Source organism: Triticum dicoccoides, chromosome 4B (genome assembly GCF_002162155.2).
Source record: "Triticum dicoccoides isolate Atlit2015 ecotype Zavitan chromosome 4B, WEW_v2.0, whole genome shotgun sequence".
In the NCBI taxonomy this organism is placed as follows: domain Eukaryota; kingdom Viridiplantae; phylum Streptophyta; class Magnoliopsida; order Poales; family Poaceae; genus Triticum; species Triticum dicoccoides.
In genome coordinates, this window is record NC_041387.1 from 63,247,518 (window position 1) to 63,263,006 (window position 15,489).

The 15,489-nt window shown below is 42.9% G+C and overlaps 1 protein-coding gene across 1 annotated transcript in view; it reads right to left on the reverse strand.

Annotated features, from left to right (window-relative positions):
* Positions 1-7,271: 7,271 nt before the first annotated feature.
* Positions 7,272-15,489, reverse strand: part of LOC119295019 (flowering locus K homology domain-like) — an 8,747-nt gene continuing 529 nt past the window's right edge. The window contains exons 2-7 of the mRNA XM_037573339.1: positions 14,725-15,206; positions 10,454-10,700; positions 9,126-9,274; positions 8,755-9,033; positions 8,453-8,644; positions 7,272-7,726 (exon numbers count right to left, since the gene is read on the reverse strand). Coding sequence (XP_037429236.1) covers positions 7,535-7,726; positions 8,453-8,644; positions 8,755-9,033; positions 9,126-9,274; positions 10,454-10,700; positions 14,725-15,201 — 1,536 coding nt within the window. The 5' untranslated portion in view covers positions 15,202-15,206 and the 3' untranslated portion in view covers positions 7,272-7,534. The remainder of the gene's footprint in view (positions 7,727-8,452; positions 8,645-8,754; positions 9,034-9,125; positions 9,275-10,453; positions 10,701-14,724; positions 15,207-15,489) is intronic.

Genomic DNA, 15,489 nt, shown 5'->3' on the forward strand with positions numbered 1-15,489 from the left:
TTGACTACGATGAGACTTTCTCGCTCATAGTGATGCTAAGAGTCTGTTGGAATCTTATTAGCAGTTATTGCATTATTTATGAAATCTTGCAGATAGGATGTCAAAACATTGTTTCCTCGACGATTTTCTTGAGGAAAGGTTGTATGTGATACAACCAGAAAGTTTTGACAATCCGGAAAGATGCTAACAAGTATGCAAAGCTCCAGCAATCCTTCTAAGGACTGGAGTAAGCATCTCAGAGTTGGAATATACGCTTTGATGAGATAATCAAATTTTTTGGGTTTAGACAAAGTTTGTTAGAAACTTGTATTTACAATAAAGTGAGTGGGAGCACTACAACATTTCTGATAAGTATATGTGAATGACATATTGTTGATCTGAAATGATGTAAAATTTCTGGAAAGCATAAAGGGTTGTTTGAAAGGAGTTTTTCAAGGGAAAACCTGGATTAAGCTGCTTAAACATTGAGCATCAAGATCTATCAGGATAGATCAAAACGCTTAATGGTACTTTCAAATGAGCACATACCTTTACATGATCTTGAAGGTGTTCAAGATGGATCAGTCAAAGAAGGAGTTCTTGCCTGAGTTGTAAGGTATGAAGTTAAGACTTAAAGCTCGAACACGACAGAAGAGAGAGAAAGGACAAAGGTCATCCCCTATGCTTTAGACGTAGGCTCTACAGTATGTTATGCTAAGTACCGCACCTGATGTGCGCCTTGCCACATGTCTGGCAAGAGGGTACAAAGGTGATCAAGGAGTGGATCACCAGATAGCGGTCAAAATTGTCCTTGGAGTAATAAGGACATGTTTCTCGATTATGGAGGTGATAAAGAGTTCGGCGTAAAGGGTTACGTCGATGCAAGCTTTAACACCTATCCGAATGACTCTGAGTAGCAAACCTGATACGTATAGTGGAGCAACCATTTGGAATAGCTCCAAGTGGAGCGTGGAAGCAGCATTTACAATATGACCTAGAGATTTGCGAAGTACATACGGATCTGAATGTTGCAGACCCGTTGACTAAAACCTCTCTCACAAGCAAAACATGATCAAACCCCAAAACTCATTGAGTCTTAATCACATGATGATGTGAACTGGTTTAGTGACACTAGTAAACTCTTTGGATGTTGGTCACATGGCGATGTGACCTGTGAGTGTTAATCACATGGCGATGTGAACTAGATTATTGACTCTAGTGCAAGTGGGAGACTGTTGGAAATATGCCCTAGAGGCAATAATAAATTAGTTATTATTATTATATTTCCTTGTTCATGATAATCGTTTATTATCCATGCTATAATTGTATTGATAGGAAACTCAGATACATGTGTGGATAGATAGACAACACCATGTCCCTAGTAAGCCTCTAGTTGACTAGCTCATTGATCAACAGATGGTTACGGTTTCCTGACCATGGACATTGGATGTCGTTGATAACGGGATCACATCATTAGGAGAATGATGTGATGGACAAGACCCAATCCTAAGCCTAGCACAAAGATCGTGTAGTTCGTATGCTAAAGCTTTTCTAATGTCAAGTATCATTTCCTTGGACCAAGAGATTGTGCAACTCCTGGATACCGTAGGAATGCTTTGGGTGTACCAAATGTCACAATGTAACTGGGTGGCTATAAAGGTGCACTACGGGTATCTTCGAAAGTGTCTGTTGGGTTGGCACGAATCGAGACTGGGATTTGTCACTCTGTGTGACGGAGAGGTATCTCTGGGCCCACTCGGTAGGACATCATCATAATGTGCACAACGTGACCAAGGGGTTGATCACGGGATGATGTGTTACAGAAGGAGTAAAGAGACTTTCCGGTAACGAGATTGAACAAGGTATCGGGATACCGACGATCGAATCTCGGGCAAGTATTATACCGCTAGACAAAGGGAATTGAATACGGGATTGATTGAATCCTCGACATTGTGGTTCATCTGATGAGATCATCGTGGAACATGTGGGAGCCAACATGGGTATCCAGATCCCGCTGTTGGTTATTGGCTGGAGAGTTGTCTCGGTCATGTCTACGTGTCTCCCAAACCCGTAGGGTCTACACACTTAAGGTTCAATGACGCTGGGGTTATAGGGAATAGATGTACGTGGTTACCAAATGTTGTTTGGAGTCTCGGATGAGATCCCGGACGTCATGAGGAGTTCAGGAATGGTCCGGAGGTAAAGATTTATATATGGGAAGTCCTGTTTTGGTCACGGGAAAAGTTTCAGGTGCTATCAGTAACGTACCGGGACCACCGGGAGGGTCCCGGGGGTCCACCAGGTGGGGCCACTGGCCCCAGAGGGCTGCATGGGCCAAGTGTGGGAGGGGACCAGCCCTAGGTGGGCTGGTGCGCCCCCCCACCAGGGCCCAAGGCGCCTAGGGTTTGGGGAGGGGGCGCCTCCACCTTGCTTGGGGGGCAAGTTTCCCCCTCTCCCCCCCTTGGCTGCACCCTAGATGGGTTTTGGGGCTGCCGCCACCCCTAGGGAGGGAACCCTAGATGGGGGCACATCCCCTCCCCTTCCCCTATATATACTTGAGGTATTGGGGGGCTGCAAAGACATGAGTTTTCCTCTCCTTGGCGCAGCCCTACCTCTCTCCCTCCTCATCTCCCGTGGTGCTTGTTGAAGCCCTGCAGGATTGCCACGCTCCTCCACCACCACCACGCCATCATGTTGCTGCTGGACGGAGTCTTCCCCAACCTCTCCCTCTCTCCTTGCTGGATCAAGGCATGGGAGACGTCACCGGGCTGCATGTGTGTTGAACGCGGAGGTGCCGTTCGTTCGGCACTAGGATCATCGCTGATTTGGATCACGACGAGTACGACTCCATCAACCCCGTTCACTTGAACGCTTCCGCTTAGCGATCTACAAGGGTATGTAGATGCACTCCCCTTTCCCTCGTTGCTAGATTACTCCATAGATTGATCTTGGTGATGCGTAGAATTTTTTTGAATTTCTGCTACGTTCCCCAACACGAATATAGTCGTCCAATATATCGATCTTTACATCTCGACCATTTCGAGACTCCTCGTCATGTCCCTGATCTCATACGGGACTCCGAACTACCTTTGGTACATCAAAACACATAAACTCATAATATAAGTGTCATCGAACTTTAAGCGTGCAGACCTTACGGGTTCAAGAACAATGTAGACATGACCGAGACATGTCTCCGGTCAATAACCAATAGCAGAACCTGGATGCTCATATTGGCTCCCACATATTCTACGAAGATCTTTATCGGTCAAACCGCATAACAACATACGTTGTTCCCTTTGTCATCGGTATGTTACTTGCCCGAGATTCGATCGTCGGTATCTCAATACCTAGTTCAATCTCGTTACCGGCAAGTCCATTTACTCGTTCCGTAATACATCATCCCGCAACTAACTCATTAGTTACAATGCTTGCAAGGCTTATAGTGATGTGCATTACTGAGTGGGCCCAGAGATACCTCTCCGACAATCGAGGTGACAAATCCTAATCTCGAAATATGCCAACCCAACAACTACCTTCGGAGACACCTGTAGAGCACCTTTATAATCACCCAGTTACGTTGTGACGTTTGGTAGCACACAAAGTGTTCCTCCGGTAAACGGGAGTTGCATAATCTCATAGTCATGGGAACATGTATAAGTCATGAAGAAAGCAATAGCAACATACTAAACGATCAAGTGCTAAGCTAACGGAATGGGTCAAGTCAATCACATCATTCTCCTAATGATGTGATCCTGTTAATCAAATGAAAACTCATGTCTATGGTTAGGAAACATAACCATCTTTAATTAACGAGCTAGTCAAGTAGAGGCATACTAGCGACACTCTATTTGTCTATGTATTCACACATGTATTATGTTTCCGGTTAATACAATTCTAGCATGAATAATAAACATTTATCATAATTTAAGGAAATAAATAATAACTTTATTATTGCCTCTAGGGCATATTTCCTTCAGATTTATTCTAGATGGTATTCTCTGCTTACATGAGATCGTGCACAATCTTAGGAAGAGGGGCTCCAAGGCCTTGATCCTTAAACTTGACTTCGAGAAAGCCTACGATTCGGTCATCTGGGATTTCCTATGCCATGTTTTGCTTGCTAAGGGTTTTGACCCAGGGGTTGTTCACCAACTGATCCAGTTGGTGTCTGGTTGCCATATAGCGGTGGTTGTGAACGGATGAAGCAATTACTTTGCCAATGGTCATGGCCTTCAGCAAGGGGATCCGGCATCTCCTATTTTGTTCAATTTTGTTGTCGGTGATTTATCTTGCATGCTAGATAGGGCGGCTTCAGCCGGCCATATATCTCCTGTGATATCTCACCTTCTCCCTCAGGGTCTCACTAATCTCCAGTATGTAGATGATACGATCATTCTCATGGAATTGAATGACTCATGTATTGTCAACCTCAAATTTATTCTTCTCTACTTTGAAGCCTTGTCGAGGCTCAAAATTAACTTTTCTAAGAGCAAGGTTATTGTCACTGGAGTTGACGAGCCCAAAGCGTTGCGGGTCTCCCAGTTGCTCAATTGCTCCTTGGGAGCCTTTCCCTTCAAATATTTGGGCCTCCTTATTTCCCCCTGTCGTCTATGTTCTAAGGAGTTCAAGCCTTTGGTGGCTAAGGTGGGGAACAGAGTTTTACCTTGGCGTGGCAGATATAACACTTCTGCTGGAAAAGTAGCCCTTATTAATTCTTGCCTCTCTTCCTTACCGATGTTCACTATGGGCTTCTTCAGACTGACTAAAGGCACCCACGAGGGTTTTGACAAACATAGAGGGGCCTTCTTTTGAAACTCCACTGAGGACAAATGCAAATATAGACTAGTTAGATGGGCTACTATTTGCAAACCTAAAAGCCTTGGGGGCTTGGGATTGTCAACAAACGGATCATGAACACGTGTCTCATTGTGAAATGGTGGTGGAGGATCATGACTGCCTACCCTGGTACTTTATGGCTTGAGATCTTAAGAGCAAAATATTTCTCTAATGGCAGCCCCATGTTTGCAGTTGCGACCAGGGCTTCCCAGTTTTGGACTGATCTTGTCAAAGTTAGGGAGGTGTTCCGCCTCCATGTTAAATTTGTGGTTAACGACGGGGCCTCGACCTGTTTTTCTGGTTGAACTGGTGGACTGGGATGCCCCCCTTGCGTCCTCATTTCCAGTTCTTTTCTCGTACTGCTCCAACGCCGAGATTTCAATCTCTGAGTTCTCGCGCAACGGTTGGGACCTGGGATTCCGAAGGTCCCTCTCTCTTGTAGAGTTGGACGACTGGCACCGTCTTGTTGTTATGTTCCCCGCGCTCTCGGAGGAGGCGGACTCTGTTTCCTGGCCCCATTCCGCGTCTGGGAAGTTTTCAGTCAAGTCCCTTTATAACCGGATTATCTCCGGTTCCACTACCTCGAAATTCAAGCATGTCTGGGCGGCTAGGGTTCCCCCTATGATCAAAATATTCCTTTGACAGGCCTTCAGGGGCCGGCTACCCTCGGCCGACCAGATTCAGAAAAGGAATGGGCCAGGTTCTGCCCATTGTGCTCTGTGTTCTTCTCTCGAAGACACTAATCATATTTTCTTTCACTTTGACTTAGCTAAGTTGGTTTGGGGTTGCGTTCGCTCTTGGTACTCTACTACTTGGGCTCCTGGCTCCTTTGCTGATGTTCGGTTGCTGACGGCCGGCCTGAATGGTCGCTCTAGGAGTTTGTTTTGGACTGGGACGGGCGCTCTCTACTGGGCTCTATGGACCACTCGGAACAAGTTTACTATCGAGGGTGTCTTCCCAAATAAACTTGTTGATGTTCTGTTTAAAATGTCTATATTCTTGCAGCAGTGAAAATTATTGACTAAATCGGCGGATCGTGACGGCCTGGAGATGTGGATCAACAGAGTGCGGGCGTCTGCCAATTTGTTGTCTTCTCCAGTCGTTGGCGCTTCGTCGTAGCTGCTTTCCCATTTCGTGCGTAGGTGGTGGCCTGCGTGCCCCGTTGTCTAATTTGGGCTTGTGTGCCGACTAAATTGTTGCCTCTCTAGCTGCCCTACGTGGGTGTTGTTGTGAAACTATGGTTATGTTGTCGTCCTCAGCTGGTTGTGAACTCTCTCCGTATGGCTTTATCTATAAAGTCGGGCAATCACCTTTTCTCTAAAGAAAAGATTTGTCTCAACTTTGTACTAAAGTTATACTAAAGTTGAGCCACTTATTTAGGACGGAGGGCGTATTAATTAAGAAGAGAACAGAGTTTGTTACAATCCACCCAAATATCGCATGAATTGTTATTTTCACAACGCAATTGACCCTAATTTTTTCAATATGGCAGTGACCCAAAGATTTGCCTCGGACATGATATTGTTGAGTAAAATTGTTGGCGGCGCCCTCTTGTTGCGGAACACCTTTGCGTTCCTCTCGTTCTGTGTGGACCACGAGACAAGCATGATAAGCGAAGCCATGGCCTTCCTCTTCGTGGTGCCGGCGCCAGTTTGACTTACCCACCAATTCTTTACGGAGTCCTCTAGATGCCAAGAGGCCAACCCAAGTCCTCGAGACGTAGCTTCTCCATCAAATCCCAAAGCCTCAAAGTGTAACGGCATTTTAAAGAGGTGTGAGCCACACTCTTGCACTCTCTTGCAAAGGGGGCAAAGCCCGCAATTGGCCCATCCCCGCTTGTCAAGTCTATTGGCGGTCCAAATTTAGCCTTGAATAGTCAACCATGCGAAATACTTAACCTTTAGCGACACCAAGCCTTCCAAACCATGTGATCATAGGAGAGAAGGTCATGCAAGGAATTGCGCCTTGTAAGCAAAGGCCGCAAAATGGTGCCCACTTCCAAATGTGCTCAATGGAGACACCGGTAGTAGGCCTGATCTTGAGAGTCCACACATTCTTCTTTATGGCCTCGCACACCATTCGATTCTTTCTCAATGAGGCATCAAAGATAAGCAGAGCAACGTCTTTGGGCTTGCGTCCAAGAAACCAACGAGCGTCCCAAAATCAAGTCCTCGGCCGTTCCCAGCAGTGATGGTCCTGGAAGCGTAGAAAACCAAAATGGAGTCCTCCACCCGTTCCCAGCAGTGATGGTCGTGGGAGCATAGAAAAACAAAATGGAGTCCTCGCCCCGTTCCCAGCAGTGGTCGTGGAAGCATAGAAAAAGAGTGGAGGTTGAAGCATAGAAATGGTAGAGGATTTGGTAGCATGCGTGTTGGCTTGTTTTGTTTTTGGACTGCGGCCATCTAAAGGGACACATCACGACAACTTTCGATAACCTGGGAATGGTAGCTACCAAGTTCGATTCAATTTGTTTTACCCAGTCTTCCAAATTTAGCAGATTGTTCCAACTCAACTCAACATGTATTTTGTATCCAATGAGGTAGCTCAGCTATAGACCACATGTCACGACGGTAAACATACTACCAAAGTCTACGACCAACCCCATACACCAGACTGACTAATTTGATGGGCAGGAATCCAAGAATGTAATTATTGGGCAACAATAAAAGCAATCAACCATCACAATATAGATGGAGCAAATCATTTCGCTTGCTGACAGCTAGTATCCATAGCTGGGATGGTAGGAGCCGCCACCGTAGCCTCCGCCATTGTGAGGAGCAGGCCCTTCTGCACCTGTGGGAGGAGCCCCATATGGCGGCGGCGGGTAAGAGCCGTAACCCGGATCAACTGGCGGAGCAGGAGGATTGGAAGCCGGTGGCCGGGTTTGTGGAGCAGCTTCCGCCATGAAATTCTGCAGGCAAACAATGGCCATGAGCAACAGGTCAACTTAAATGGAAGAAACAAAGCAATGTCCAACCTGTATTGAATGTGTTCAGCCCGTCTAGAGATAGATCTGACATACACATAAATAGCAACAACAATTTGAAGTGTCTCTCCATTTCCATTGTTCATTCCATGAAGCTACTCTTTGCAATTAGGCTTTTAATTTGGCCAGACATAGGCCGGTGTTTTGTTGTTGCGCATAAGCAATATATGCATCAAATTTCTACATTTTGACGCCACACTATGCCCTCTTTCTCATCTTGTTAACGCTCAGGAAAACATGCTTCTTTTTCTACATCATCCAAAACTTCAATCGATGTTGTTTTGCTACATGTTATCAGCATCTAAAAGTTGGCGTCGTAAATAGCGATAAGCATACATAAATATAAGTACTTAACCTGCGTCTCCTAGTCATGTACTGCAGCCTAATTCCGGTTGCATCAATATATAACATGATTTATATTTCATATCTATATATAACATGATTTATCAATGAAACAAATTAACTGGCCGACCAAGAGCTTTACAAAGCACTAGTACAAACATGCATGGTGCACTCTTCCCAAATGGATTCAGAAATAAGAACTGGCAGAAATATCAAAGAAAATTAAATGAGTCGAGCAGCAATCATGAACAATTTTGGAGAATACTAGCGCAAGTAAACAACAGGTCAGAGGATGGGTAGAAGACTGACCTGGATCAGTTGCTGGGCAGTTTGAACTTGGGATGCGCTTCCAATTATCTCCACAGTCATCTCTCCAGGTGCACCTCTGCTTTCTTGAATAGTTACTGCTGCACCACTGTGCCTACGGATATAGCTGATACTAGCACCAGCCGCCCCAATCACAGCATCAGCATAGGAGAGAGGAATTTGCATGTTATGTACCTTTTGAGGAAATACACAAGAAATCAGTATGTACCTCCCATATCAGGAAGCAGCAATTCAAAAGCAGCCCACCATCCTAATGCCAAGTGCAGGTGTACGACACAACTAACCTGAGAGGCCACATGCAGTGGTGGTTGATTGCCTGAAGTACCACTTGGTGGTGCCTCACGTCCATATGCAGAAATGCCATAGTGCGGCTGCTTTTCCATAGGCGGCACATCTGGACGGGGATAATAGTTGTCTTGTGGCCTTGGAGGCATGAACTGTGGATTTCCACCATAACCTGGACCACCAGGAGGGAGGTTTGGAGGAGGAACCCAGGGTTGAGGAGGCGCCCAATGCTGTGGGGCTGCCATGGGCTGTTCTCTCTGCACACTGTGCATTTTCATCTGTTGACATGGAAATTTACAGTTGTAAATGCTGCATCCAAGAAACTTATTATTGACAGGAACATAGGGTGCCAAAACGAAATCGAACTTACTTGCTGTTCAAATAGTGGGAGAACGCTGTGGTCAACAAGAAATTTTCTCAAGTGACTTGCTATCAACTCCACTGCTTTGTGGACACCAAGAGGCTCGCCTTGTATCTCCACAACTCTATCGTCATTTAGTGCAACAGGGGGCACATTTTCTGATAAAAATTTAGAATGTTAAGCTAAAAAGGCATATAGCATAATAATGCTGACGCTACGTAGCATCTTCTCCGAATGTATCAAATTATCCCATGCAGTTTTCAAGTTAAGTAGTTCCAGACTTGCAGAGTTGCAGTCACCAATGATGAATATCAACATCCCAGTTTAGAGGACCAACTGAATTCTAAACATTTGAAAATGCTAAATGCTACAATAATAAAAAGCTGAGCACATTGAAAAATGAGAAGAAAAGTTAAGAATCTTGCATGTAGTTATAATAAGCTGTTCTGCAAACCTATAAGCAGAAGGAAGGTTCAAGTACACAAATCCTATGAGATAGCAGAAATACCAGATCTGGGTTATTTTAAAGACTATTAGGTTAATGTTTGGTTTGTGCCATATCACACCCTACCAATTTTTGCCAACAAGGCTAGGCAAAAAATTAGGTAGAGATTCCTTGGCCCTTGAGAGTTGTGAAGGGAATGTGAGGTGGTGTGGGCTACTTTTCATAGGCAACCAACCAAATGATGGCCAAGATATTAGGCTGGCAAAATTTTGGCACGGCACATATAGGCACAAATCAAACATACACTTAGTATGTGAACTCCACCCCCAACTACAAAATCAGGTATTCTGTGCCTACCCAGTAGTCCTATAGTTTGTATATATGTGTTTGCTTTTTCGTGGTGGGGATTTGTAAGTCATGTCAGCATATTAAAATAGCAAATACAGCTCTCCTGCATGGTTCGAAAAACAAATCCATGTCAGCATATCCAGGCTTACCGGGAAGCCACGTCACCAAAACCAACCAATCATCATGGTAGTTTTGGGTGAGGGGTCGAATTCTCCGATTTTATAATTGACTGGTGTCAAATGAATGCTTCAAAATAAGGAGTTGATTTCTGAGCAGGCCAGTTTCCTTGGTACCAGAATGGTTTGTACCCCAGGCATGGAGCACATAATATTCGTATTGAAGGAGCACATGAGGCATGCGCATCTATGTGGGCCATCATATAGAGTATAAACACTGAGATAAGTATCACCATTTTCTCTTATTTTGATCAGCATGTAACAAAGTCACAAGACAAGGCATAAACTCGATGACCAATATATATACATACACATATATCATGAAGACAGAATCTAATACATGAAATGGAAAAATGCAAAAGCCTTACCAACAATCCGGACAACTGACTTTGAAGAATCTTGTATGGATTTAATTGTTGCTCCTTGCTTCCCAATAAGGCTGCCAGCTTGGGAGGCTGGCACTAGCAGTCGTGTTGGTCCTACATTACTAGCACCCCGTTGGAGCTGACCAGATTCACCATCTGAACCATCAGTTATCCGCTTATGAATTTTAAGCAAGCCATCCATAGCTGGAGATATCGGTTCATCTGGCTCATCCTTTGCTGAAATCATTACCTTTAAATTGGAAAATAAACATTGTTCACTAAATTAGTACTAAACACTTAAAGACAGCTGTTTTAAGAGCACAACATGAAATTACATAATGGATAATTATTTAGAAACAAACCATTCGACCCAGATGAACTCAGTGAATGGGGTTACACATGCATAACTTAAGTAAGAATGTAACTTGGTAAGTACCGTAACTATGTTTTGCTAGATCAATATCACTTCTTAAATTTCCAAACTTTTCTCCATGGGTTTAGCATTGCTAACACAGGGGATTATGTACGAAATCCCACAGGTGTATTTAGTTAATAGTATCTCCACATATCTTCTATATCTAAATAGCTAGCCCCCACTAACTATTTCTCATCTAGTAAATTAAACAATCAGAACCTGATTGCTACTCCCTCCGTTCCTAAATATAAGTCTTTGGAGAGATTTCACTATGAACCACATACGGATGTATGTAGATGCATTTTAGAGTGTAGATTCACTCATTTTGCTCCGTATGTAGTCCATAGTGGAATCTCTACAAAGACTTATATTTAGGAACGGAGGGAGTACATTAGAGTCACAAATAAGGAGGCCAATTAAGGAAGTCAAAAGGTGTACATTTTCTTAAGCTGTGGATAATAATGCTCCTGAGTATCATTAGATGGATCTCCTACTGAAGCTCAGTTTAATTTAAGTTATATCAAAGATGGTAAACACTAGCAGTGAGCAGTTCAGAGAATAGCAGCAGATGCAATCTGATACTGAGATGGATCCACACACAAGAACAGCAAAATGTTTGACATGACAGTCCCTCCACATATAGTCAAACGTAGAACAATGTTCGGCAAGTACAGGTGATCAATAGACTGCCTTTTTTTTGTGGTTAACATGCTTTACAAAATTCAATAGCAGCAGATGCAATCTGATACTGAGATGGATCCACACACAAGAACAGCAAAATGTTTGACATGACAGTCCCTCCACATATAGTCAAACGTAGAACAATGTTCGGCAAGTACAGGTGATCAATAGACTGCCTTTTTTTTGTGGTTAACATGCTTTACAAAATTCAACATCCTTCATAATGGGAGTTGTTATCCTTTTCAAGGGTCGAATTTTCTGTGTATCCTATGCAATAGATCCTAAAGCCCTATAAGAAAGAATACCAACATTTTGTTATCTTTCCAAGTGGCTTACGAGCATAACCTGGTCCACTTGTTGATAATTTAAATACTCATGGCACTTCGTTGAGCAAAACGCTCAGGCTAATTGCACAAGGACGCAAAAAAAGGGATGCCGATGTAGCATTTTTTTTCAAATGCATGTAAACTTCTTACTTTCATCTGATGATAAATTAGCATCAAATTCATCATGTAGTCTCATTTTGAAGTGTGTAGTATGTTTTACGCTCACTTATATAAGTGTATGATTCTGTTGTACACGCTTGTCCTTTTAATGCATATTTGGTCATTTGTCTTCATTGGAACAATGCTGGTCATCCAATCAGGCAGGAAACCTTGCCCCAGTGATCTCCTTTCAGTTCAAAAATCAAACAGGTCGTGGAATTTTACCAGATAATATATGGAGCATCTTGAAAGGAATCTTCATCCAAGACTCAAAGGACCTAGATCGCGGCAGAGGAGGCCAAAACTGAACTTTCAGACCCATGTCTTTTGGAGACGTGGTTTGATTTGGGTCCTTAGACTGCAGTCAACCTGCAAACAGTCACTTGTGTTGTCATTATCAAAGCCATTCAATTCAGGACTTTGATGAAAGGTATATTTTGATTCATATTAGTTTTAGAGCCACTCTTTTTGTCTTTGGTGAACTTTTGAGTTTTATTTCAGAAACAGAAAATGTTTTTATGCTAACTTTTCATCAAGTTAATGAACTGGAGTTTAGGAAGCAAGGATAGCCCCAACTAGGCATTTTGGCAATAATAGAACATACTGGACAATGAATTAGTGGTACAACTGATATAGTCTAGTGTTTGATAAACCAACAGATAATTCTGGCATTTGGTAAGCCAAGTGACACCGTAGTGTATCATAAAAACTAAATCATGCCAAAAATGCTAAATGAACAGGGTACACGGCTTGGATGTGGCTTCTTTCCTTCAGAAGAAGTTTTCAGAACAGTGATCTGCCACCAAGGAAAAAGCACTTCCATGGCATCATGGATGATACATTTGCTTGATTCTATGATCAATCTCTTTCAGTTATACCCCATTCCATGAATGGCAACTTGAAAATATTGGAACAGAAAAACTTAGTCCCAATTGTACTGATACATCCCCAACCAATACTAGGATGGTATTTATTTTCCATTAATTGAAGCTAGACCCAATATCGATTAAAAATCTTAGTTTTGTTGACTGGAAAACGATATTGGATGAGACAATTTTAAACACAGAACTGATAACTGATGTTGAGTTATCTTTGGCTGAAGTAGTTTCTTGCATATTACTCCCTCCGTCCCATAATGTAAGACGTTTTTTGACAATAAGGAAACAGAGGGGGAGGGAGTATACAGCATCCTAACTGCTGACCAATATAAGGAAACAGGGGGGCAGGATTTACTAGGGGTTCAAAATAAAAGAATATCCAAAAAGTGGAATCAACTAATGTCCCTAAGAGGTATAGCTATTGCACAGCAGACGTGACACCTAATAGCGCCCTAACAGAAGGGGTATTTCCAATTTGCTAAGCTATAATATTATATTTTTTTATTTGCGTGTGCTGAAAACTATGTGATCAATATCTATGCAAAACAGTTACCAATTCATTTTTTTATGTGAGTTGATACTTGGTTTTAACACCAGTGACCAGTGTGTGTATGCTGTTCTGCATCAAACACATCTGACCTAGTTTGCAGAGATGCAGAACAAGAAATGATGATTACTTCCATTATTTTCATTGTTATAGAAATTTGCTAAAATATCGTGGATGATCCAATTAATATAACATTCAAATCTCAAACTAGTTAAGGACATGCTAATAGTTACATGAGTATTAAGTTGCTACTAATCAGAAAAACAAGGTCTTGCTCATAAGTCATAACAAGTAGCTCAATCAACAGCTGTATTTTAGTTTCTACAAGGCATGTTCGTTGTTGAACAAACAATTTCTATTTATATCCCATGTTCAGATAAAGCTTAAGGCCTCATTTGGTTCCTAGTATAGGAATATCATAGGAACAGGAAAGTCATATGAAATGAGATGGCATGCATCTCAACTCCTACAACAAAAGAGATGGCATTTGGTTCATAGGATAGGAACTTTTCCATTAGGTCTGAGCTAAAATATTTTTCTTTGAAATGTGAAGGATAGGAAGCAATCCTACATAGGAATAGGAATCCATTCCTACAAACCGAAGGGCTCAAAAGGAAATTTCCTATAGGAATCATATAGATAGAATTTCTACAAAATTCCTGTAACCAAAGGAGGAATGAGGTACCAAGCAACTACCAGCGCAACTACAAAATTCCTCAAGTCAATGAGCATCAAGCAAACAACGCTGCACTGAGCACACGAAACAACTACCAACACAAAATGACTAAATAAGGTACCAAACTGTTAGGTTAGGGAACCATTCCAAATGTATCTTATGGGGCAGGGTGGCAGGGAAACCGGGCAGTAGTGTACATAGATCAACATAGGGATTTACCAGCTCATAATAAAAAATAAAAAAAGGGCAGCCGGTGCATGTAGCTCCTGCTTGCGCAGGGTTCGGGGAAGGGTCCGACCACTTTGGGTCTATTGTACGCAGCCTTTCCCTACATTTCTGTAAGAGGCTGTTTCCAGGACTTGAACCCGTGACCTCATGGTCACAAGGCAGCAGCTTTACCACTGCGCCAAGGCTCCCCTTCTACCAGCTCATAATAAATGAAAAAAAAAATCATCAACAGAAAAACCTTTTAAAAGGTAGTGTTGCAAGAAAACAACACACAAAACCCACTATTGACAATATAGAAATATACTGGCTGCATTTTTTTGATAAGAATACGAACTCGTCATCAAGATTTTATACAGATACTTACTGCTCTTTCTGTTACACCAGGTGGGCCATCTAGTATTTTTATGCGAGCTTTAGACTCCTCGCACATCCTTTTGATAAACTCCCCTTTGCGGCCAATGATGGCACCCACCTTCTGGGCTGGGACCAGTATACGGAAAACACTATCTCCTGGCCAACCTGGCCACCTCTTATCATCACCCTCTACCTGCAAGCTTTCCTGTTGCTTCACTTCCCCATTGTATGCATTCTCTTCCTGGTAAACGTTTGCTGGTTCATCATCATACTGAGTTTCTGGTTCTTCGCTGAGCAAATTTGCTTGCACCTCGTTGTATGTATTCCCAGCTCCTTCCTCGAATTGGTCACCGGGCTCTTCGTTGTACGAGTCACTGGGCTCTTCATTATACTGCGCCGTATTGTCGTAAGAGTTGAGTTGCTCTTCGTCGTAAAGATTTTGAGGGAGTTCACCAATGCCATGTTCCGTGAAATTTTCTTCATCCATAATTTCTGGTGACATAAAGTAAAAGGATTAGGTAAGAAACCGCCACAGCCACCACTGAACTTTAAGCGGCATATAGGATTCAAAATCTGAAGCAGTATCACGCCTTATTGCATACACATGACTCGTGATAGGATGTAAATGTAGCCAGCAAGCAGGCACCATTTTAAACACTTACGCGGGCTCCTTGAACGCTCTAGCAGGGTGCATAATTGACTCTCAACAACTTTGATTTAGAACATTTATGCGATAGCAGGAATTCTACCAAGCAATCCAATCGAGCTTAAGAAC